Source organism: Gossypium hirsutum, chromosome D10, assembly GCF_007990345.1.
Source record: "Gossypium hirsutum isolate 1008001.06 chromosome D10, Gossypium_hirsutum_v2.1, whole genome shotgun sequence".
NCBI lineage: Eukaryota > Viridiplantae > Streptophyta > Magnoliopsida > Malvales > Malvaceae > Gossypium > Gossypium hirsutum.
In genome coordinates this window covers 62,674,708-62,698,237 of record NC_053446.1, presented here as the reverse complement: position 1 = coordinate 62,698,237, position 23,530 = coordinate 62,674,708, and the positions used below count along the sequence as shown (strand labels likewise).

General features: G+C 33.3%; 4 protein-coding genes across 4 annotated transcripts; 1 reads left to right on the top strand and 3 right to left on the bottom strand.

The window, feature by feature from the left end:
• Positions 1-2,584: 2,584 nt before the first annotated feature.
• On the bottom strand, positions 2,585-7,232 carry LOC121222113 (ankyrin repeat-containing protein BDA1-like). The gene is made up of 5 exons (XM_041102024.1): positions 6,942-7,232; positions 6,639-6,854; positions 6,247-6,549; positions 3,190-3,295; positions 2,585-3,072 (listed from the first exon to the last, which is right to left on the bottom strand). Exons 1-5 carry the CDS (start codon positions 7,230-7,232, stop codon positions 2,585-2,587), a joined length of 1,404 nt encoding a protein of 467 aa, XP_040957958.1.
• A 739-nt stretch (positions 7,233-7,971) lies between these two features.
• LOC107935703 (ankyrin repeat-containing protein BDA1-like) lies at positions 7,972-8,646 on the bottom strand. Its single transcript, XM_016868323.1, has 3 exons — positions 8,438-8,646; positions 8,223-8,325; positions 7,972-8,142 (listed from the first exon to the last, which is right to left on the bottom strand). The coding sequence occupies exons 1-3, from the start codon at positions 8,644-8,646 to the stop codon at positions 7,972-7,974; spliced, it is 483 nt and encodes a 160-aa protein (XP_016723812.1).
• A 1,943-nt stretch (positions 8,647-10,589) lies between these two features.
• LOC107930710 (ankyrin repeat-containing protein BDA1) lies at positions 10,590-12,214 on the bottom strand. The gene is made up of 2 exons (XM_016862419.2): positions 11,573-12,214; positions 10,590-11,484 (listed from the first exon to the last, which is right to left on the bottom strand). The coding sequence occupies exons 1-2, from the start codon at positions 12,164-12,166 to the stop codon at positions 10,591-10,593; spliced, it is 1,488 nt and encodes a 495-aa protein (XP_016717908.2). The 5' UTR covers positions 12,167-12,214; the 3' UTR covers position 10,590.
• Positions 12,215-19,316: 7,102 nt separating this feature from the next.
• Positions 19,317-21,174, top strand: LOC107930674 (uncharacterized). Its single transcript, XM_016862384.2, has 2 exons — positions 19,317-19,996; positions 20,075-21,174. Exons 1-2 carry the CDS (start codon positions 19,802-19,804, stop codon positions 20,996-20,998), a joined length of 1,119 nt encoding a protein of 372 aa, XP_016717873.1. The 5' UTR covers positions 19,317-19,801; the 3' UTR covers positions 20,999-21,174.
• The last annotated feature ends 2,356 nt before the right edge of the window (positions 21,175-23,530 follow it).

Below are 23,530 nucleotides of genomic sequence, written 5' to 3'. Positions count from 1 at the left end.
GTATCAGAAAGAAAGAACAGAAGCTTAATGGATATGGCCAGGTGCCTGCTGTTTGAGAAGAAACTGCCCAAGACCATGTGGGCTGAGGCACTAAACACTGCTGTCTACCTTTAAAATAGGCTTCCTACTAAAGCTCTTGCATCCAAAACACCTTTCGAGGCTTGGTCTGGTTTCAAGCCTTCCTTGGCACATCTGAAGGTGTTTGGTTGCCTGTGTTATGCACAAATACCAGCAGCAAAGAGAGACAAGCTCTCTTAAAGGGCTCAACCAGGTGTTCTAGTAGGCTACAGCTCAGTCAAGAAGGGCTACAGGGTTCTGGATCCCTTGACAAACAAAGTCCAGGTGAGTAGAGATGTCATCTTTGATGAAAAAGCCTGCTGGAATTGGGAGAAAAATGAGCCAGAAGCAGTTTCAGAAGACCTAGTGCCTAATCAAGCTGAACTTGAGCAGCTAGGACCTGAAATGGATGTTGATGATGTGCCTGTGAGAGGCATAAGGCCCCTAGATGATATTTATGAAAGGGCACAGGTTGCAATAGCAGAACCTAGCAGTTTTGAAGAGGCTGAGGCAGATGAAGGCTGGAAACTAGCTATGGTCAATGAAATCAACATGATTGAGAAGAACCAGACATGGGAGCTAGTTGATAAACCTGCTGGAAAGAAGACCATTGGAGTAAAATGGGTCTATCGAGTAAAACAGAATGCAGATGGCAGTCTGAACAAGCTAAAAGCCAGGCTTGTTGTCAAAGGATTTAGCCAAAGGTATGGTCTGGACTACCTGGAGACATTTGCACCAGTAGCCAGGCTTGACACAGTTAGAATGATAGTTGCCTTGGCTGCTCAACATCAGTGGACCATTCATCAGCTTGATGTTAAGTCTGCATTTCTCAATGGTTTCCTGGAAGAAGAGATCTACATCGAGCAACCTCAAGGATTTGTGATCACTGGCAAAGAACACATGGTGTACAGACTGAAAAAGGCTTTATATGGCCTGAAACAGGCTCCTCGAGCCTGGTATGCTCGAATTGACTCTTACTTGCTCAGTTTGGAATTTGAGAGAAGTCCCAGTGAACCAACACTGTATGTGAAGAAGAACCAAGCTGAAACTCAGCTTATTCTGTCACTCTATGTTGATGATCTATTGGTAACTGGAGGAGATAGAAGAATGCTGGAAGATTTCAAAAGAAAAATGATGGAAATGTTTGAAATGTCTGATTTAGGCAGAATGAACTACTTCCTTGGAATGGAAGTGAAGCAAACAGAAAAGGGAATCTTTCTTAGTTAGAGTTCTTTTACTATGAAGATCCTGGATAAGTTCTCTATGAAGAACTGCAAGCCAACAAGCACACCAATGGCTGTTGGAGTGAAGCTTTCGAGGCAAGGGAGTGGTGAACCAATTTGCGAGACTATGTACAAGAGTCTCATTGGTAGTCTGTTGTATTTGACTGCAACAAGACCCGATATCATGTTTGCTGTTAGTGTGCTATTGAGATACATGAATTGCTGCAATGATCAGCACTTTCGAGCAGCTAAAAGAGTGCTAAGATACATCAAAGGCACCATTGATCATGGTGTATTGTTCAAAAGGGCTGAAAACATGAAGCTGATAGGCTATGTTGATAGTGACTGGGCTGGATCGAGTGATGACATGAGGAGCACATCCGGATATGCATTTAGTCTTGGCTCAGGCATGTTTTGCTGGAGTTCTAAGAAACAAAGTCTGGTGGCACAATCAATAGCAGAAGCTGAATATGTTGCTGCTGCATCTGCTGTGAATCAAGCCATATGGCTTAGAAAAATCTTGGCTGATTTAAACCAAAACCAAAAGGAGGCAACAGAGATTTATTGTGACAACAAATCTGCTGTTGCAATTGCAAAAAATCCCATTTTTCATGGCAGAACCAAGCACTTCAATATTAAGTTGCATGTTATAAGGGAGATGGAACAAGCTCATGAAATCGAGCTGATTCATTGCAATTCAGAAGTGCAAATTGCTGATATCTTCCCAAAGGCACTCAATGTGTCTAAATTTGTTAAATTTAAAAGGGAATTAGGTGTTACTAGCATGGAAACTAAGGAGGAGTGTTAAGTTTAGTTCCCATGCAAAGGTGGCCATGCACGACATGCAAAGGTGGTCATGCTCAAAGAAATAGCAGCAAGCAGTGGTGCCATGGTGTGTAGCAACTGAAGTTTGAAGCTGCCAATCCACTTGCTGTTTTTAGTTCCATTTTGATTGTTTTGTAATCTAGTTCATGTTGAACTAAGTAGGTAAATGTTTTGATATTGATTGACTGAAAAATCAGCAATGCAAGTTGTACAAGCTAATCTTGTAAGTTTCAATGCAAATTAGTGGAGTTAGGTAGTTGATTAGGTGATTACTTGTTTGTTTTACTTGTTGACTAAAATATGTAATGGCTTAATGCCTTGTTGGTGTGTTAATGAAAAATATCAGCTCATTTTTCATTCAATCTTCTTCTCTCTTTTCTGTTATTCACTAGCTAGTTTCATTTTCTGTTTCTGCTTCCGAGTTTGCTTCTTCACCAAGGCTCGAGGCTTGCTATTCAAGCAAGATACAAAACAGCCTGTTATTGTCTCATTGTTCCAACAGCTTCAAACATGTCGTTTTTCACAGCAAGATGGAATACCGTCTCATCTCGAACAGTCACATCTGCAATAGCCTCAGGACAAACCTTAAGTAACTTGACCAAAAGATCAACATTTCCAGTTTGAACCACATGGTGCAGAGGAGTGAGGTCCTCCCTCCCTTTGACACGAACAAGGCCTTCATCAAACCTGAGGAGTCGAAGCACTGCTTTAGTTCTGTCATTTTGCAGAGCCAAGTGCATGGGGCTAAACCCAGCTTGGTTTAGCTTTCTTGCAAACGTTGGCTTTAATTTGATCATCTCCATCATAAACTCAATATGCCCAGCAGAGGCTGCTATATGCAATGGAGTATGAGAAAAAGGTACAGCATCAATACGCTCTAAAACGTATGGATCATTCAGAATCAACTCATACAAGAGGTTAATTATATCTCCTGTTTGGGCAGCCTCTATCATCCTCTCATCCATAGCTTTTTTTGGGGTAATAAATTAGGCAGTAAATTTTCAGATTACTGAAAGCTGATGAAATTCGCAACAAAACATAAAGAAGAAAGAACCAGAAGACAATATAGAAAAGGGAATAGAACCTGTATTCTGCAAAAGCACAGGCATCTGACCACAGTTTATACATGATTTGAACACTTTAGTTTGAGGAAACAAATTTGTTCCAAGGTCCAAGGAAATTTCCAAGAACTAAAGCCACAGAAAACAGGTATCCAGTCCACATGAAATACACATTAAATAAAAAGGTTGATTTTATTTATGACATAAACGCACTAATTTGAGAAAATAAACATATTTAAAGGTCCGAGGGAATTTCCAACTATAAAACCTTGGACCAAACAAAAAGCAAGTTGAAGGAACGGTAAAAATTATTAAAAATATCCTATTTATAGAGTAAAACTAAGGGCGACTTAAACTCAATTTAATTCAAATAAAGAAAGAAAAATTAAATTTCTATTTAATGAAACTGAGTTATTTGATTTTTCAACTCAACTCGAATTAGTAATTTGAGTTTCGATTCAAATAATTCAAATATCAGATTGATGTAAATATTCGTTTGGTCCTTGACAATTTTGAAAATGAGTAGGTTAGTCTCTCTCTCAACAAAAATTACAAAAAATAAATTCAAAATATTTATTTTTAAAAAATTATAAAGATTATATAAGGAAAGATAAAATTTAAAAAGATTCTAAAATAATTATTGGAAGAGCTAAATAAGTTAAGTAATGATTCAAAACATTTTTAAAATAGGTTAAAAGATGTTATAAGTATCTGTACTCTTCAAAATTTTGAAATTTAATCCATATACTTTTATTTCCAAAAACTTAGTCCCTCTACCTTTCAATTTCAAAACTCAGGTCCAATTGTTAACACTCAAATTTTTTTTGTTAAATTTGTTGGTGTGACATTTAAAAAAAAAACACTTGGAAACCATGTAACTAAAAATATGTTGTAATGAACTTGAATTTAACATAAAGAAATTAAAAATATTAACAATATTAACAATTGGATTTGAATTTTAAAATCTGAAAAATAAATGAACTAAATTCTTAAAAATAAAAGCATAAAAACTAAATTCTAAATTTTCAAAGAGTACAACAACTTCTAAAGTATTTTACCCATGAAAATATGATAAAACTTCAATATATATATATATATGTGATTCACAACATTATCCGAATATTAACTATATCAAATCAAGGCATATACGTTGGTGAATTAGCGAAATATGTAAATATATATGTTGAATTTTAAATTTTAAAATTTATTTATCCATATTAAAATACTTTTTATTTTCAATCATATTATTATATTTATATTTACAAATAAAAAATTATATTAATATATTTATCAATGTAAAATTGAATTATTACTAAAATTTTAAGTATCTTAATTAAAAATTAATTATTACTAGATTTAATTATATTGATTAGTTATTGTTTTGAATAATGTTACTTGTATTAGTTACATAAAAGTAAAATTACATTGTAGGTCGATTATGTTAAAAATGCAATTTTGATTTAAAAAATTTCTATTATAATATTTGAAGTGATAAGTTAATATATTTTAATTACATTCAATAATTCAAATAAAAAATATTATTTTACATTAATTATTTCAATTAAAAATATAATATTTAAAATTAATTAAATATTAAAAGCATAAAATTACATACATCTACCTGACATTAAAAACTAGTAAATTATTTATTTAAATAATATAATGTAAGTTTAATCCAAGATAAGTCATAATTTTATTTTTTATAATTAAGATTTACGTGAACCGAAAATTATAAATTTACCAATAATATTAGAACTATAGTTCTAAACATTATATGTATTGTTTAATAACTTCTTTTTATATGTTGAGTTATATATCAAACTTTGTTTTGGTGTTACGTTTAAAGACATCGATTTATTTTGATATCTTATAAATATACTTATTTATGTATATAATATGTAAACTTAAAATGGTGATATATATCAATAATTTTGTTAGTAGTTTGTGAAAAATAAATTAAATAAAAAAATCATGTGCAAAACTGCACAAAACCAAAATTCATGTATAAAATTGTATTAGAAAAATATGGACATTACATGTAACATCCTAAATTTTGGGGTTAGAAGATTTGAGGTTTTAAGTAAGGGTTAGTGAGTAGGCTGAGTAATTGTGCTTGTTTTTGCGTTTTAATGTTAGAATGAGCCTGCTGGTTGGTAGTGGCGAGTGTGTTAGTTTACCTTCGGATTTCAAGTTTGAGCCCTCATGAGTGTTTTAGAGGAATCAATTTTATTTTAGCTTGTTTAAAGTTTCAATACTTATTTGTTATTTTCATTTAATTTAATTCTTTTTATTTTATTATTATTATTATTATTTTGTGTCTAAAACAGGGAGTTATCCTAAAAAAATCTTTTCACGTTCCTCCTCTCCCTCCCTCTTCCTCACGTTAGATTTGTTTCCATTTTTTTTTGTTCCAAATTTTTTTTATTTTTGTTGGGGAGATTTTATTATTTCCTTCTCCTACGTTCTGGCTTTCTTCTTTGTTGTTCTCCTCGTGCTTTGATCACAAATTTAGGTGTGGGTTTGAAAACTCATCATTTTCATTTTTAAAATTTTGATTTGGCTCCGTGAAATTCGACATATTTTGTGTGTTTCTGAAATTTACCAATCGAAGTGTCGATTGTTGTGGAATTGCTTGAAATACTATTTGTTTTTGGTGTATTACTATGTTAATGAGGATTGAGGGTTGTTTCGGTAGCAAATGCATGTTCTGTAGCTTGTTTCGGTGTGGTTTCGTAACCACACGGGCTTGTGCCACACACGGGCAGTTCATACGGCTGTGCAAATTTAGGAATTAGGGTTTTTCGATGATTTTTGGTGTCATACGATCTTGTGGTTTCGATTTGGAGATTTTAGTTGATAATCACATGGGCATGTGTTCTGGGCACACAGTAGTGTTCCGTGGCACACGAGCATGTGAGACTTTCACACGGCTGTGTCTGCTTTGCACCTTATTTTAACAATTTCGGACAAAGAGTAACATGGGTTATTCGCACAGTCATGTCTCTAGGGCACACGGTCGTGTGTGTGCCTCTTTTCACATAGGCGTGTGCCTCCTTCACATGGGCATGTGTCATAACTACTAGAAATGTGTTACGGATCTCATGTGGCATACCCTTCTTTTCTGGACCTGCTCTTGTCGCCCATTTTTGAGACCGTGACATCTTTTTCTTTAATGATTCGATGTGGAATGAAGAGATGGAGGTATTGGGAAACGAGGAAGAGGAAGCACTCAAACCACCTGCTTTGCTTAGCATATCTATAATCCTATCCGCTTGCCTTTCATTCCACGGGTATTGTGATTGGATATCTAGTGCTGTCAATCCCTCCAAATTTTTGGCATTGATTTGGTCTCGCCGCATGTGTTCCAGCAATACTTTTACCACCTGTTAATTAGAATATTCCTCTAAGTAACCCTTTTATCATCCATATATGCACATCAATAACTGACTTAATGACAAAAATTAGCATATACCCCAGCTCTGTTTCTAATAGCTGCAATGTGTAAAACAGTGTTGTCATCAATGTCTGCCCAACTCAGTAGTTCTTTCTCCCATTGGGCAGACTCATGGCAGCTTCTCATAAGCCACCCCACCAAGACTTGGAAAGCTTCAAACGTGTCGTTTTCTACAGCAAGATGGAAAACCATCTCATCTCGAACAGTCATATCTTCAATAGCCTCAGGACAAACCTCAAGAATTTTTTTCAAAAGATTAAAGTTTTCAGTTTGAACCACATGATGCAGAGGAGTGAGGTCCTCCCTCCCTTAGACACGAACAAGGCCTTCATCAAACCTGAGGAGTCGAAGCACTGCATGAGTTCTGTGATTTTGCAGAGCCAAGTGCATGGGGCTAAACCCTGCTTGGTTTAGCTTTCTTGCAAACGTTGGCTTTAATTTGATCATCTCCATCATAAATTCAATATGCCCAACAGAGGTTGCTACTTGCAATTGAGTATTAAAAAAAGGCACATCATCAATACGCTGTAAAACATATGGATCATTCAGAATCAACTCATACAAGAAGTTAATATCTCCCATGTGGGCAGCTTCTATCATCCTCTCATCCATAGCTTTTTTTGTGGGGGTAATAAATTAGGCAGTAAATTTTCAGATTAGTGAAAGCTGATGAAATTTGCAACAAAACACAAAGAAGAAAGAACCAGAAGACAAGATAGAAAGGAAATAGAACTTATATTTTGCAAAAACACAGGAATCTGACCAAAATTTATACATGACTCGAACACTCTTGTCTCAAAAAACAATTATCTTCCAAGGTCGAAGGAAATTTCCAAGTACCCCAAAGCCATAGAAAATAGACACCCAGTCCAAATCAAATGCAACTCAGGTTGAATAAAAGTTTTGATTTGAGAGGTGAGTAAAACGCACTAATTTGAGAAAATAAAACATCTTGAAAGATCAAAGGAAATTTCCAAGTAGGAAATCTTAGATCAAACAGAAAACAACCTAAATGAGTGGTGGAAGGAGTGATGAAAGAATGGTTTAGCAGACCATATGATTGACGATGTACTTTTCAAAATTTTAAATTTTTTTTCATATATTTTATTTTTAATAATTTAATCTTTTTTATTTTCATATTTTAAAATTCAGGATAAACAGTTAACAATTTTTTGTTAACATTGTTAACAGCAGTAATTAACAATGCTGTGGCCATCATGATAGGATGAGTGCCCATATGTTAACAGCAACTAAAAGCGGGCAACAGGTCCCAAATAAGGACGACACAATTGGACCACTCTCACCGTTTTTCCCATTGTAGACCGGAGCCTCATAGGTAGCGAAGAACCACTCAAACTCCTGCTTTGCTTAGCATATCTTTAATGGAGTCCCGATTATCCACTTGCCCTTCATCCAATGGCCATTCTGGTAACTCTGGTTCGATATCTAGGGCAGTGAATCCATCCAAATTTTTGGCATTGATATGATGTCGACACAAATGTTCCAGCAATACTTTTATCACCTGTTAGTTAAAAAAAATCAAATATATAACCCTATTATATGTATATTTAATAATTGAATTAACTAACAAAATTAGCATACCTGAGGTGAGTTTAAAACTGCAACGTGCAGAACAGTACTGTCATCAATGTCTGGCCAACTAAGTAGTTCTTTCTCCCAACATTTGGCAGCTCCATGGCGGCTTCTTATAAGCCACCCACCAAGAGCTCAAAAGCTTAAAACATGCTGGTTTTTACGGCAAGATGGAAAACCGTTTCATCTGGAACAGTCAGATCTTCAATAGCCTCAGGACAAACCTCAAGAAACTTGAACAAAAGATCAACCTTTCCAGTTTGAACAACTTGGTGCAGAGGAGTGAGGCCGTCCTCCCTTTCACACGAACAAAGGCCTTTGTCAACTTGAGGAGTCGAAGCACCGCTTGAGTTTTGTCATTTTGCGGAGCCAAGAGCAGAGGGCTAAGCCCAGCTTGGTTTAGCTTTCTTGCAATGGTGTTGTGAAGTGGCATGCAGTGGCGAATTCTTCCGGTGAAGCTGTGAGTTGAACAAAAAGTGCGAGTTCAATTGAAGCTGGGAGCTCATCAAAGTATGAGCTAGTAAAGTTTTTGGTGAACCACTAGTTGTAATGCTGGTAGGGTTCACCTTTGCTGATATAAATGTTTTGTAATTAATTTATTTGCTGAGATTACTTGTTAAAGCAAGTAGAGTTAGTATTGAATTGATATTTTTAGGTATTGATTTTACCTAATCAGTTTCTGTATAAATTTTAGCTTTATATTTTTAAGGTGTATTAGTAGGACTTGTTGAATTATCTGTAACCACTACACCCATATATTGTATTACATGTGTAAAAATAATAATAATGAAAAATTTTGAAAGCAAATATTTTCCTTTTTTTTCTCTTTATTTGCTCTCTCAACTTCTCTAAACTCCAACAAGTCGATAGTTAAGAACATCAAACGATCATATGTAGCTGTTTGGCAGCTGAGAAAACTTGCCAAGAAAGTAAATAGAAGCATAAACTTGAACTTTTATTATTCCGGAACTCACACATTTCAGCAACTATCGCTCAGCTTATATACTAACTGAGGGATATTGTTTGCTAATGTCACCCATGCAAGGCATACACACATGCATACATACGCAACAACCCTAACAGCCTTATTTTATAAAAACTTGAGAAATAAAAGTCCATATATCATAAATGAAAAAACAATTATTTTATAAAATAACCATTTTATTTAAATTTAATATTATATTAATTAACTTATTATTGTTAAATATTAAAGTGAAATATAAAAGTATTTTTTTATTGAATTTAGCCTTCAAGTTATTTTAAATTAAAATTGAATTTGCATATGAAATAATAATCAAATTGTAATCACTCCCTTAGCTTTTTCACTTTACAACGACGAAAGTTCCCCCTCCCCCCCTTCTCAAATTTCTTCACTTAATCGGATCACTCTCACCGTTTTGCTCATTGTGGACCGGAACCTCATCGGTCCAATCCTACCTAGAATTGTTATCTAGTGACAACTTGATATCTTCTTTTGATTTTATTTTTTCTTTGCTTGTTTGTTTGAAGGCTTGAAATAAATTCGACATGCTTAAAAGAAAATAGAATTTTTTCGTCCAAGTTTTATATTGGATTAATTATTTGATTGTCTGAAATTATAAAATAAAAATTTAAGTGTTAAAATATACTTTAAGTCCTTACTCCTTATACACTTTATACATTAGAAATTTAATTAGTCCATCTACTTTTACTTTTAAGATTTAATCTTTCTAATTTTCGAATTTAAAAATTCAAGTTTAGTTGTTAGCATCATCAACATTCTTTCTATTGTTTTTTCTTATTCCAAACGAATTGGCACTTAGAGGTAAAAGTTTCTTCAATAGTCCCATCTGACCTTAAGACGCTATACTAGTCTTAATTAAACACGACAATCAATAATCAATATGTCGGTATTATATTAATATATTTTTATATCATAAATATTTATATAATATAGATTTTAATTTATCAATAATTTAAATTATTTATCGATTGAATTTTAATTTAGTTAGTATCGATATTACTATTAGTGTAAAGAAAACATAAATTTGAGGCATTGTATAAAAAATTTTGTTAATTAAATTTTGTTTTTACTTGTATTTTTTTAAAGCTAAAAATAAAATCAATACTCTTAAAAAAAGATATTATATGTTAAAATAATTTAATCATTGCTTTTAATAATATCAAAATATTTTAAATTTAATATATTAGAATGATGTTTTAGTCTATCACATTTAAGTATTTAACAGATTTGCACTCCATATTTATATATGGAGCAAGATAGATGATATATATATATATATAACAACTCTAAAACTTAAACTTCTTTTATCAATGGAATGAAATGGTACATTCACCAACCTTGATTTTATTTATCGATGGCCATCACATCACTAAGCTAAGCAAACATAAAAACCTGCATGCAGCCAATGACAACGACTAGTAGGAGGAAGAAGAATTTTTGCTTGGTAATGTTTACCCTACTGCAAACATAAAATATTGTCTGGTATGATCCAAGGAAAACTAGCAATGTTGAGAAGAAAACATTACAAAAGGAGGCTACAACATATAATAAGTGTGCGTTTTCATTGGAAAACTCATATGAATATCCCCATGACCATGCGGAAACATCAAATAAATTCATGTAAGATCTCCCAAAGAAGGAAAGTGTTAGGAGAATCAAGGAAGAGAATGAATGAGGTGGTAGGAGAAGTGCTGTTAAGAACACTGCTACCCAAAAGGTGAACGTGTTGCAAAAAAAAATTGAGGAGTATTTAAATGTCCAATCATCTAGATCCAAAACGTCAATTGCGGAGGGACTGGGTATGGGAGCAGTATTGAAGTCGGTTTTATGCAAAAATGTGTGGGAATTGAGAGGCTCATCTTGACTTGAAGAGACTTGGTATTTCATGGATGGACTGTCATTAGGCTTCTTTGGAGGGTTTAAAGAGGCTTCGTATGTGGTTATTATAATTAGCACTGTCACTACTAGAAATGTGTTGCGCATCTCATGTCCCATACCCTTCTTTCCTCGACCTGCTCTTGTTGCCCATTTTTGAGACCGTGACATCTTGTCTTTTAAAGATTCGATGTGGAATGAAGAGATGGAGGTATTGGGAAGCGAGGAAGAGGAACCACTCAAACCTCCAGCTTTGCTTAGCATATCTATAATCTTATCCGCTTGCCTTTCTTTCCATGGGTACTGTGATTGGATATCTAGTGCTGTCAATCCCTCCAAATTTTTGGCATTGATTTGGTCTCGCCTCATGTGTTCCAGCAATACGTTTACCACCTGTTAATAAAATATTCATATAAGTAACCCTTTTATCATACATATATACTCATCAATAACTGACTTAATGACAAAAATTAGCATATACCCGAGGTCTGTTTCTGATAGCTGCAATGTGTAAAACAGTGTTGCCATCAATGTCTGGCCAACTAAGTAATTCTTTCTCCCATCGGGGAGACTCATACCAGCTTCTCATAAGCCACCCCACCAAGACTTGGAAAGCTTCGAACATGTCGTTTTTCACAGCAAGATGGAAAAACGTCTCATCTCGAACAGTCATATCTTCAATAGCCTCAGGACAAACCTCAAGAAACTTTTTCAAAAGATTCAAGTTTTCATTTTGAACCACATGATGCAGAGGAGTGAGGTCCTCCCTCCCTTTAACACGAACAAGTCCTTCATCAAACCTGAGGAGTCGAAGCACTGCATGAGTTCTGTGATTTTGCAGAGCCAAGTGCATGGGGCTAAACCCAGCTTGGTTTAGCTTTCTTGCAAACGTTGGCTTTAATTTGATCATCTCCATCATAAACTCAATATGCCCAACAGAGGCAGCTACATGCAATGGTGTATGGAAAAAAGGCACATCATCAATACGCTCTAAAACATATCGATCATTCAGAATCAACTCATACAAGAGGTTAAAATCTCCTGTTTGGGCAGCCTCTATCATCCTCTCATCCATAACTTTTCTTTTGGGGGTAATAAATTGAGCAGTTAATCTTCAGATAATTGAAAATTGAAAACTAAGGAAATTTGCAACGAAACACAGAAAAAAGAACCAGAAGAGAATGTAGGAAAGGAAATTTGCATAACACAGGAACCTGACCAAAATTTATACATGACTCGATCACTCTTGTCTCAAAAAACAGATTTCTTCGAAGGTCGTAGGAAACTTCCAAGTATCCCAAAGCCATAGATAATGTACATCCAGTCCAAATCAACTGCAACTTGAATAAAAATTTTGATTTTATAGGTGATTAAAACGCACTAATTTTAGAAAATAAAACTTCTTGAAAGGTCAAAGGAAATTTCGATGTACGAAATCTTAAATCAAATAAAAAACAAGATAAATGAGCGGTGAAGAGAGTGATGACTGAATGATATAGCGGACTATATGATTAAGGATAGTTTAAATTCTTAAAAATAAAAGCATATGAACTAGTATGCCATAAGGAGGAAGATATTTTTCTTTTGGGTACAAACCTATATAGTATATAACTGGCTATCTAGTATAATACCACGAGAACTAATATCAGTGGCGAAGCCAAGGGGGGGTGGCAGGGCCCTCGGCCCTCCTGAAATGGAAAAATTTTCAGTTAGACCCTTTATAATTTATAAAATTCTAAATTAGTAATGGTAAAATTACACTTTGGCCCCCAAAAATAATAAAAATTTGATTTAATAAGCATTGCTTGAGTCATGTAAATAAGCATTGCTTGGTTAATAAATTTTAATCAACTTTCTCCATTTTCAATTTTTGTGCCTTTAGTTAGTTCTCCATTGAAACAATAGTGGTATCGAGAGCCTCTTTTTCTTGAGGGACCTATGAGAGAGGCCTTATGAGAATCCTAAGACAAAAATTGAGAGATACACTTGTAAGGAATTGAGAAAAATGGAATCAAGATCAAGCAATCTGTCTGTCTTAACCCCACATGTGTTTGATGGAAAGAACTATCAAGCATAGGCTATGAGAATGCAAGCATACATGGAGGGTTGTGATTATTGGGAAGTTATCGAGGAAGACTATGAGGTGGTTCCACTTTCCAAAAATCCAACTATGAACCAGATCAAACTGCACAAAGAAAGAACCACTTGGAAAGCAAATGTAAAGGTTTGCCTTTATGTTGTTGTTTCACTAGCCATATTCAATAGAATTATTATTTTTGGATCAATAAAGGAGATACTACCTCAAGGTTGAGTATCAAGGAGATAAGAGGTTCTAGATCATGAAGGTGTTGAACTTGACCAGGGAATTCGATAGGCTACAAATAAAAGATTTTGAGTCAATCAAAGAATACTCAAACAAGTTGATAGATATTGCTAATAAGGTAAGGGTTTCGGGACTCACTACACCAAAACAGGCTTTTAGCAGCACTTGGACAAAAAACACCGATAAAAATTGAGCATTAGCAGCGCTTTATGGAAATCGCCACTAAAGATTGAGCATTTGCGGCGATTTTTGAAAAAACGCCGCTAAAAATGAGCATTCGTGGCATTTTTTTCAGCCTGTTTATGAATTCTATTCATTTATATTAAGTATTAGCAATTGCTGAAATCTTTTTAGATTTGTATCCTATCTTCCAGATTTACTGATTTGCTTTTCAATCAAAATGATGTCTTGAGAAGAACCCTCTCTACTTATTTTCTTTAATCGTCAAAATATAATCTTCATATATTATTTGGTATTTGGGAATTATCAATGATTCCTAAGCTACTTGCATTATAGATTATGTATTTGTTTCTTTTTGTTAGAAGATTTATGTTATTTGATTCAAAAGAGCTCAATAAGATACTTATTTCAAGATGATGACACTGTTTATCTTTTAATATTGACTGCAGGTGGAGTGACTTCCATGGATGATTTCTTGAAGGAATTCTTCCCAAAGATATATAGAAGGAAACAAGCACATCGTCATGGTCTTTTATCTTAGTCGGAACTTGAATTTGGTGTTATTGAAACAGGGTTTTGTAGCTACCTTGTGTACTAGCTTCTTTAACCATGATTGTTAATTATTACGTGTTTTGTAGCTTCTTTTATATTTGGCCGAGTTAATATAGATCAGATGAGCTGTGAGGTAGATTGCTCATTTATTTAAACATAATATTTTAATTCTAAATTTAAATTCATTAATTTTTATATTTAGCTTTAAAGTTAAAATTTTAATAGAAATTTTAATTTATTTAATATTTTTTATCCTTAAAAGCATATAGTTTAAAGTTTAAATTTCAAAAATAAAACATAATATAATATTTATCATAGAAATAAATATTATTTAATTAAAATAATTTTTTTTTAAATCATGAAAGTCATTCTTTATAGTGGCGTTTGTGGTAGAAGCGCCGCTAAAGGTCATGATCTTTAGCAGTGTTTTTTCACATAAACACCGCTAAAATTAGCGGCGTTGTCTATAGCGGCGTTTTTTGCGGCACTTGTTAAAGCGCTGCTAATACTTTTAGCGGCGCTTAAAAATGCCGCTAAAAGTCTATTTTGTTGTAGTGACTAATCTCTCTGATTGTAGACTAATGTAGAAAATACTAATCTCTGTGCTTGAGAAGTATGAAGGAACAATTACTTCTTTGGAGAACACAAATGACTTGACTCAACTGAGAGTAGTCGAGTTGATCAGTGCTTTACAAGCACAGTAGTAGAAGAGACTAATGAGGCAGGAAGGAAGCATTGAAGGCTAAGATGTAGCAGGGTGAAGAAGGAAAGGACTAGAAGTGGAAAGGGAAGAAGAGTGGTGCCAGTAGTGGATCAGAAGTTGCTGCAAAAGGTAGTGGTGGTAGTGGTGCTGGAAATTCTGATAAGTACTCTTAATGTAAGTATTGTGGAAATTCAGAAGTTGCCCATTTTTGAGACCGTGCATCTTGTCTTTTAAAGATTCGATTAGGAATGAAGGGATGAAGGTATTGGAAGTGAGGAAGAGAACCACTCAAACCTCCTGCTTTTCTTAGCATCTATAATCCTATCTGCTTGCCTTTCATTCCATGGGTACTGAGATTGGATATCTAGTGCTGTCAATCCCTCCAAATTTTTGGCATTGATTTGGTCACGGCATGTGTTTCAGCAATAGTTTTGCCACCTATCAATTAGAATATTCCTATAAGTAACCCTTTTATCATGCATATATGCACATCAGTAACTGACTTAATGACAAAAATGAGCATATACCCAAGGTCTGTTTCTAATAGTTGCAATGTGTAAAACAGTGTTGCCATCGATGTCTGGCCAACTCAGCAGTTATTTCTTCCATTGGGCAGGCTCATGGAAGCTTCTCATAAGCACCCCACCAAGACTTGGAAGCTTCAAACATGTCGTTTTTCACAGCAAGATGGAACATTGTCTCATCTCGAACAGTCACATCTGCAATAGCCTCAGGACAAACCTTAAGTAACTTGATCAAAAGATCAACATTTCCTGTTTGAAAATTTTAACGGTTTTGCAAAAATAGAATATGGTTTAGTTAAATCAAATCAAGCTCTTACGATTTCAAAAATGTAAAATTTATAATAAAAAAAAACTTGAAATTATTTACCAAATTGAGGGCTAAAGTAGAAAGCTCCAAAACCCTAAAACAGTGGAGAAGAAGATGAAGAGAAAAATGTTTTGTTTTTCATTTAATTTTAACTTTTATACTTAAATTAAACTTAACTAATCATAATTAATTTAATTAATTAAATCAAGTTGTTGCTAAAAATAGCTATCAAAATCGACCCTATATGACGATGAAATCCCTAGATTTGAACAAAACTCAATGGGCATCTAATTTCGTCTCTGAATTCACTTAATTCCTCCCTAAAATTTATGATAATGTTGAAAATCCCTACAATATTACCACTTGCATTGCTTGGGGTTATAAATCCAAGTAGTATATGGGACAAATTAAATCCGTATTCATCCATCACTATTGACAGCAAGTACGTGAGTGACGGAGATTCATACTGGATTAAATTCTCAAGTCCCTTGATTACCGGAGTCCTTTTATTAATTTACAAGTGTGAGTGGAAGACTTTAGTGCCAGTTTGACGTTGTTGACGGTTAAAAAATAACTTCTAAAAAGTTGAATTTCAAGATAATTAATATTTAAAAGGTTGTGGTTTGTTAATTTAAAATATTAGGTATTATTGTTAAAAATGATGGTGAAATGTTTTATAGGGTTGAAAATTAAAAATTAAATTAGTTTAGATAATATTTAAATAATTCAATAAATATTTTTTATTAATTAATCAACTATTTGTATTTAAGTCAACCATATTGATACATTGATATAATGTTTATATTAAAATTAAATGCATCTAGTTTTAGAGTTTTATTATGACGTGTTACCATTTATTTAATATCTAAAAAATCATTAAAAACAGATATAATTATTGTATATTTTTTAACAAGTGGGATTTGGTATCAAACAAAACGTTAAACATTACAACAGGAAGAAGAAAAATCAAACACTTCAATATTATCCTCCTGCTAAAGCGTTCTTTCATCAATCCTTTAGCTTCCGTTTTGTGCGGTCTAAGATTTCATCAGTCCTTTCAATATATGTGTACCTTCTCAATTGGTTGGACTCGTGTGTTTATGCTAAATAAAGATTCTTTTTACTTTTCTATATTGTCTTATGTTCCTGCATATTTCATCCTCTCCCCCCAACACACACACACCTTGCCGTGGATGAGACGATGAGAAAGACTGCACAAGGACATATTAACGTCTTATATGAGTTGACTCAGAATGATCAATATGTTTTAGAGCGTATTGATCACGTTCCTTTTCTTGATACCCCATTGCACGTAGCAGCCTTTGCAGGGCATTTTGAGTTTATGATGGAGATGAACTTAAAGTCGTGGTTTGCTAGAAAGCTAAACTAAGCTGGTTTATCAAATCGCCCCAAAATGAATAGAAAAGTTAGCGTTTATTAACTTTGTTGACATGACATACATTAAATTGTCATGTAAGCAATTAATTTATTTTTTAATTTAAAAAATTCAAAAAATATAAAATTATTTTTAAAAATTAAAAACTATTAAAGTTATATTAAATAGTATAAAAATTATAAAAAAAATTAAGGGTAAACTATACAAAATGTCACTCAACTATGCCCTCGTTCCTGATTTAGTCACCCAATTTGAAAAGTTTTTAATTAGGCACCAACATTTGAATTCGTTAAATTGATAATGGAAAGTGTGGGATGTGCCTCGCATTTATCAGACAATTTGTAATGTTTCGTGAAACTAACTAAAATTTGACTAAAGCATGCGCACCTATCAATTAATAGTATAGCTATGGGGAGCAAAGATATCATTCCAAGAAGACTAAAAGTACTGGTAATTACTCTTTTTTCCATTATTTAATCGAATAATTTGAGTGATTTATTAAAACTAAAATTAACTAATTTAATTACCAATGAACGCAATAAAGAACAAAATAAGAAAATAATCGATTAACAACCAAGAAGCAAAACAATACACAAGAAAGAATCCACCTAGATTTCATCTATCACTATCAATCTAAATGTCACAAGTCCTGTAAAAACTAAATGGCCTACTACATGCCCGTGTGGCTTACATGGCTGTGTGGAATGGTCTAGCTCGTGTGGCTCCTGTAACTTGCTTCGAAATTTCATTTTTCGCTCATTTTTTACTCCTTTTGCTCTCAAGTGCTCTATTAAGCATTAATACATGAATTTAAAGTATTAGGAGTATAAAATTCACAATTAACATCAAATAATCACCCAAAATGTATTAAGAATGATGTTAAAATATGTCACTTTTAGTTAGCACTTATCAGTTTATAGGCACTTACAAAAGTTAGCTAGCGATGTCACGATGAGAATCCTCGTTTAATTAGCATAAATATATATTTAAAATTATAAAAATATATTATTTAAAAAATAAAAAATATAAAATTATATGCAACATACCTAAGATTAAAAAATTACTACTAGTAGTTTACTTTGATTTTTTTTATAATAAGTAATTTAATTTAATTAATTAGTGCATTTTAAAGTTTACTTTATAATCTTGTTATTTTATTGTGAGTTTTATCTTTTTTAAAGTTATAATTTTGTGTTTTAAAATTATTATTATTTTTTTTTTTACTTGTACGATGCTTAATGTTACTAAATATGTTTTAGTCTTCCTCTCCGCTTTCTTTCAAAATATCTTATTCAATTTTTTTTTTGCAATGCTTCATCTTTTCACCAAAAGAACCTTCTATACCTCAATGTGAGAACAGTTATTACGTTCAGATTTCGATTAGTGCATTAATGCTTTTAAACATATAGACATGGTTACCTGAACAAAATTGAGTTGGTTGGGATACTGATTCATAGAGAAATAACAAACTAATGAAAAAGAGTCAACAAAAGAAGAAAAAGAGATAATAATCTAAAAAATAAAATCTAATAATACGATAAAAAATAAACAAACTTTACTTAACTTAAACAAAAAAAACCAAATTTTCTTTACTCATTTTACTTAATTTTCCCTCCTTTTTTCTTCTTTTTAGTCCAAACATGTTGTAAGTGATGGTAGCTCTTATCTACTTATCATTTTTCCCACCTTTTTTATTGGAAAAAAAATATTATTTATTTTCTTTATGAATTATCAAATGTTCTTAAAAAATTAAGTCACTAAATAATATATTTTTTAAATATTTTATAATACTTTTATAAGATATTTGTCAACCATTGAACTTGTCGTGGAAGTACCAAATATTATTATTAAAAGAATAACTTATATTAGAATGATTCTAAATATTTTAAATTTTTAAGCACCAATAAAATAATAACACCTTATTAATTTTTAGAGACATAAAATTAGTATGATATAGTATTCATCCATATTCAATATATTCTCTAATCCATTTTATTTAATATATTAAAGAAATTAGATTAAATAAATGTTTTTAAACGTTTTAACTAAAATTAAATTGAATTAAAAAAAATTAGATTAAAAATATATATTAAATATGAATTTAATTACTATTTCTTTCTAATAGGCAACAATTCACCTGTATACGTGTAGAGGCTGACATCACATATAAATCCAAAATAATTAAAGTGCTATAAAATGTCAAACACTTCATCTGGAAAAAATAATCAAACACTTCATTGTATCCTTAACATAATCATATCCTCTGCTAAAGCGTTTTTTCTTCACTCCATTTCTATATTCTGCAAATTTCCGCACCTTGCTATGGATGAGAGGATGAAGGGGGCTGCACAAACAGGAGACATAAACATCTTGTATGAGTTAATTCTGAATGATCCATATGCTTTACAGCGTATCGATGATGTACCTTTTTTCCATACTCCTTTGCATGTAGCAGCCTCTGCAGGGCATATTGATTTTATGATGGAGATGATCAACTTAAAGCCATCGTTTGCAAGAAAGCTAAACCAAGCTGGGTTTAGCCCCATGCATTTGGCTCTGCAAAATAAAAAAAACTCAAACAGTGCTTCGACTCCTCAGGTTTGATGAAGGCCTTGTTCGTGTCAAAGGGCGGGAGGGCTTGACTCCTTTGCATGATGTGGTTCAAAATGGAAATGTTGATTTTTTGATCAAGTTCCTTGAGGTTTGCCCCGAGGCTATTGAAGATATGACTGTTCGAGATGAGACGGTTTTCCATCTTGCCGTAAAAAATGACAGGTTTGAAGCTTTCCAAGTCTTGGTGGGGTGGCTTATAAGGAGCCGCCATAAAGCTGCCAGCCGTTGGGAGAAAGAACTACTGAGTTGGGCAGACATTGATGGCAACACTGTTTTACATGTTGCTGCTATCAGAAATAGACCTCAGGTATGATAATTTTGCTAGTGAAATTTTTTATGTATATATATACTCAAAGGTTACTTGTATGAATATTCTAATTAACAGGTGGTAAAAGTACTGCTGGAACGCTTGTGTGGTGACCATATCAATGCCAAAAATGCGGAGGGATTGACTGCACTTGATATCCCATCACAATACACATTGGATGAAGAGAAAGTGGACTATAAGGAGTCCATTAAAGACATGATAAGCAAAGCAGGAGGTTTGAGTGGTTCCTCTTCCTCGCTTCCCAAAACCTCCATCTCTTCATTCCACATCGCATATTTAAAAGGAAAGGTGTCAGTTCTTCAAAATTTTGCAACAATAGCAAGTCGTGGAAAGAAGGGAATCCCATATGAGATGCGTAACACATTTTTAGTAGTCACAGTGCTAATTATAACAGCCACATATACTGCCACTTTGAACCCTCCAAAGCAGCCTGATACCATTTCAAATTCCCAGAATTTCCATCTCATGTATGACGCATCTTTAGGTTCAACCAGCACTGGACCCGTACCAAGTCCTCCACCCGCTGAAAAAGAAGATTTAAAAAATATGCTAGACGTGTCCACAATGTTTTGGTTATACAACACTTTAACCTTTTGGGCAGCAACTGTTTTAACTGCCTATCTCCTACCCAGCCGTTCAATCTGCTTGTTTATTCTCATAACACTTTCCTTGTTTGGGACCTGTTACATGCTTTTAGTTGCTGTTTCCATACGGACACTCGAACTTCAGTATTTTTTCTCTCTTTCGACTCCTGGATCCGTTTCCTATTCTAGACTCAGCATTACTAATTACTGCTTGGCAACGGTACTAGCTCTCGTGACATTATACAGGACATCCTATTATATGCTATACAGGTCTGTACCCAAAAGAAGGTTCTTCCTCCTCCTACAAGTCGTTTCCCTTTGCATCTTTGCTGCTATTCTTATTCCAGCTATCCTAAATTCTGAATTCATACTGGAGATTACCAAATACGGAATATAGATTGACAAAGGAAACTTGTTTAAATGAGTCAATAATACTATCATTGTAGGGTTGGATGCTGATATTAGTGTTTTGGATTTAGAAGTTAACAATGCTCCTGGGTTTATAGGCTGATGACCATGAGCAATAAGTGATTGTAGAGTCGGTTCAGATTGAAAAGAATAGACATTTGGTGAGCTCTGATTTCTAGTTGATGAATGTGGGAAAGACTTTTGATATATACAGATTACTTTATAATTACATGTCATTATATAATCTTATGAGCTCAAAATTTTACTATCATATCCAAAAGATATTTCGAACAATCTCGTCCATTAATTATGTTAACATAGAACGAATGCAACTTTTGTTACATATATCATAATTAAATCCATCCCTAATCACATATATTAGCACAACCAAATGACATAGATCAAGTATGGATGTGTAACATGAAAATTATATGTAATATGATTCAAACATGCATATTCTAACTGGTCCTTATTAACCTTAGTGAGATCAAACTTTACCAAATAAACTTTATTTCTATAAAAAATAAACTTAATATTCGTAAACTAAAATAATTGAAAATGTGTTTATAACATAAAAACATTTAAAAGTACAAACTCCTACTAAAATCAAATATCCTTAAATGACATTACACCCATATCAACAGTGTGCTCAGGAAAAAAACTTTGGGTGGTAGTCACTTAATAAGCGAATCCGTAATCATGGAGTTCGTCTCAATATACTTTATAGACATCTAACCACCCTGAACTTTTATTATAATAACAATGAACTTAAAGCCTATGTGCTTTGACTTTGATGTGCTTCTATTGTTATTGTTGTTGACACCATTTTTTTGATAAAAAGGGGTCGACTTGGGTTTTGAAAAATGAAAATGAAAGTGGGAGTCGCCACCAATCTTTTTTGATAAGGTGTGATCGGATCACCTCAAAAAGTGGTTGTTTTAATAAATGATTTGATTTTATTAAAACAACAAGTTTGGTCCACGAAATTCAGAAAAACGGGTTCGGGAGTCGGTTACGCACGAGGAAGGATTAGCACCCTCGATACGCCCAAAATTGGTACCTAGTTGATTACTTAATGTCTTAGCGTCGAAAAACTGAAAACTTTAAAGAGATTTAAAATACGATCCTAAAAAAACTTAAATGACATAGATTAAGATTTAAGAGAATATTTGGCTAAACGAGAAATCGAAACCCAGCACATTAGGGCACGTTTTCTCGAATTTCCCAAACTCAAAACATTGCCTTATTTTTATTTTTTTAGAAAAATCCTCATCTCGAGAAAACAATGTATCATATCCAATGCGTTAGGACACAACGTATTGAATTCCCGATAATGAGCTTTTATTTATGTTTTTTTTATATATAAAAAAAGAGTAGTCTCAATTATTTAGACTCAACGAAGAAAATCGGAACCCAATACGTTAGGACTCGATTCTCTCAAAGATCCCAAATACCGAGTATTATTTATATTTTTAAAATTTCTTTTTTTGAATCTGGGTGAAAATTAACGTAATGTAATGACAATTATGATAATGTAAGTAAAATAATACGAGCAACAATAAAAAGGACACATATATAAAAAAAATTATACATGAAATAATGAGTAAGTAAAAAGAACTAAAGCATTTCATAAAAATAATGATAAGCAAATAAATAAATATCAAATAAAACAATTAATAAAAATATAAATTACAAAAAAAAAATAATGTTTATGTATATATATATGTACTTAAATTATAAATTATAAAATATATGAATGTATGTACATATAAAAAAATATGCATGTTTAGGTGTATATATATAAAGTATAAAAAAACATAAGTATGTGCATATAAGAATATATATATATATATATATAAAAACTATATGAAAATATAAAACATTTCAGCCACTAATTTAAAAAAAACAAAAAAAAAACCTTTCCTCATCCCTCTCAAACGTTCGGCCTTTGGGTCTTTTTAGCGCCGCCATAGCGCCACCGTGGACGGTGGCCGGCGTTGCGCAAAATGGGCATTCTAGTCCCCGTTTTAAGACCCAATCGAAGGCTATATTCGTTTGGCCCAAAAATCAAGACGAAGGACCCCCTAACTCGACCTTTCGGGGCCGATTTCAACGATGAGCAGACCCCGACGGCGGCGCAACTGAAAGGCGAAATGGGTAAGTCTTCATTCTTTCCTTTTATTTACTACCTTTATTTACATACGTGTAAACGAAAAAAGAAAAGAGAACAGAAAAACGAGTCTACAAAACCGAAAAGAAAAGAAAAGAAAAAATCACCTTCAATCTTTTTTTCTTTATTTCCCTGCTAATATTTTTTTATACAAAAATCGGGGGGGGGGAGGGAGTACCCCATTTACAATGGTGGTTATGGCTTTATAGCCATTTTTTACAATATTTTTGCTATTATTTGCTATTGCTTTTTCTCTTGTTTGCAGGTGTTGACGTTGATGGAGTAGGTGATTGACGGGCGGCTCGGCGTCAGAGGTGGTGGTGGCAGAGGCTACGAGCGGCGGCCATACTA

Bases quoted from the DNA above. Each gene is read 5' to 3' on its own strand.
- LOC121222113 (XM_041102024.1), bottom strand. From the start codon at position 7,232: ATGGATGAGAGGATGATAGAAGCTGCCCACATGGGAGATATTAACTTC. The intron at 6,855-6,941 runs GTTCGTGTCTAA...AAAATTCTTGAG, and splicing joins TCAGGTTTGATGAAGGCCTT to GTTTGTCCTGAGGCTATTGA. The intron at 3,296-6,246 runs GTAGTTATGACA...CTGTGGCTTTAG, and splicing joins AGATCCGTAACACATTTCTA to TTCTTGGAAATTTCCTTGGA.
- LOC107935703 (XM_016868323.1), bottom strand. From the start codon at position 8,646: ATGCCACTTCACAACACCATTGCAAGAAAGCTAAACCAAGCTGGGCTT. The intron at 8,326-8,437 runs GTTTGTCCTGAG...GTGGCTTATAAG, and splicing joins TTTTGTTCAAGTTTCTTGAG to AAGCCGCCATGGAGCTGCCA. The intron at 8,143-8,222 runs GTATGCTAATTT...TTTAACTAACAG, and splicing joins CAGTTTTAAACTCACCTCAG to GTGATAAAAGTATTGCTGGA.
- LOC107930710 (XM_016862419.2), bottom strand. From the start codon at position 12,166: ATGGATGAGAGGATGATAGAGGCTGCCCAAACAGGAGATTTTAACCTC. The intron at 11,485-11,572 runs GTATATGCTAAT...TTTTATTAACAG, and splicing joins CTATCAGAAACAGACCTCGG to GTGGTAAACGTATTGCTGGA.
- LOC107930674 (XM_016862384.2), top strand. From the start codon at position 19,802: ATGACTGTTCGAGATGAGACGGTTTTCCATCTTGCCGTAAAAAATGAC. The intron at 19,997-20,074 runs GTATGATAATTT...TCTAATTAACAG, and splicing joins CTATCAGAAATAGACCTCAG to GTGGTAAAAGTACTGCTGGA.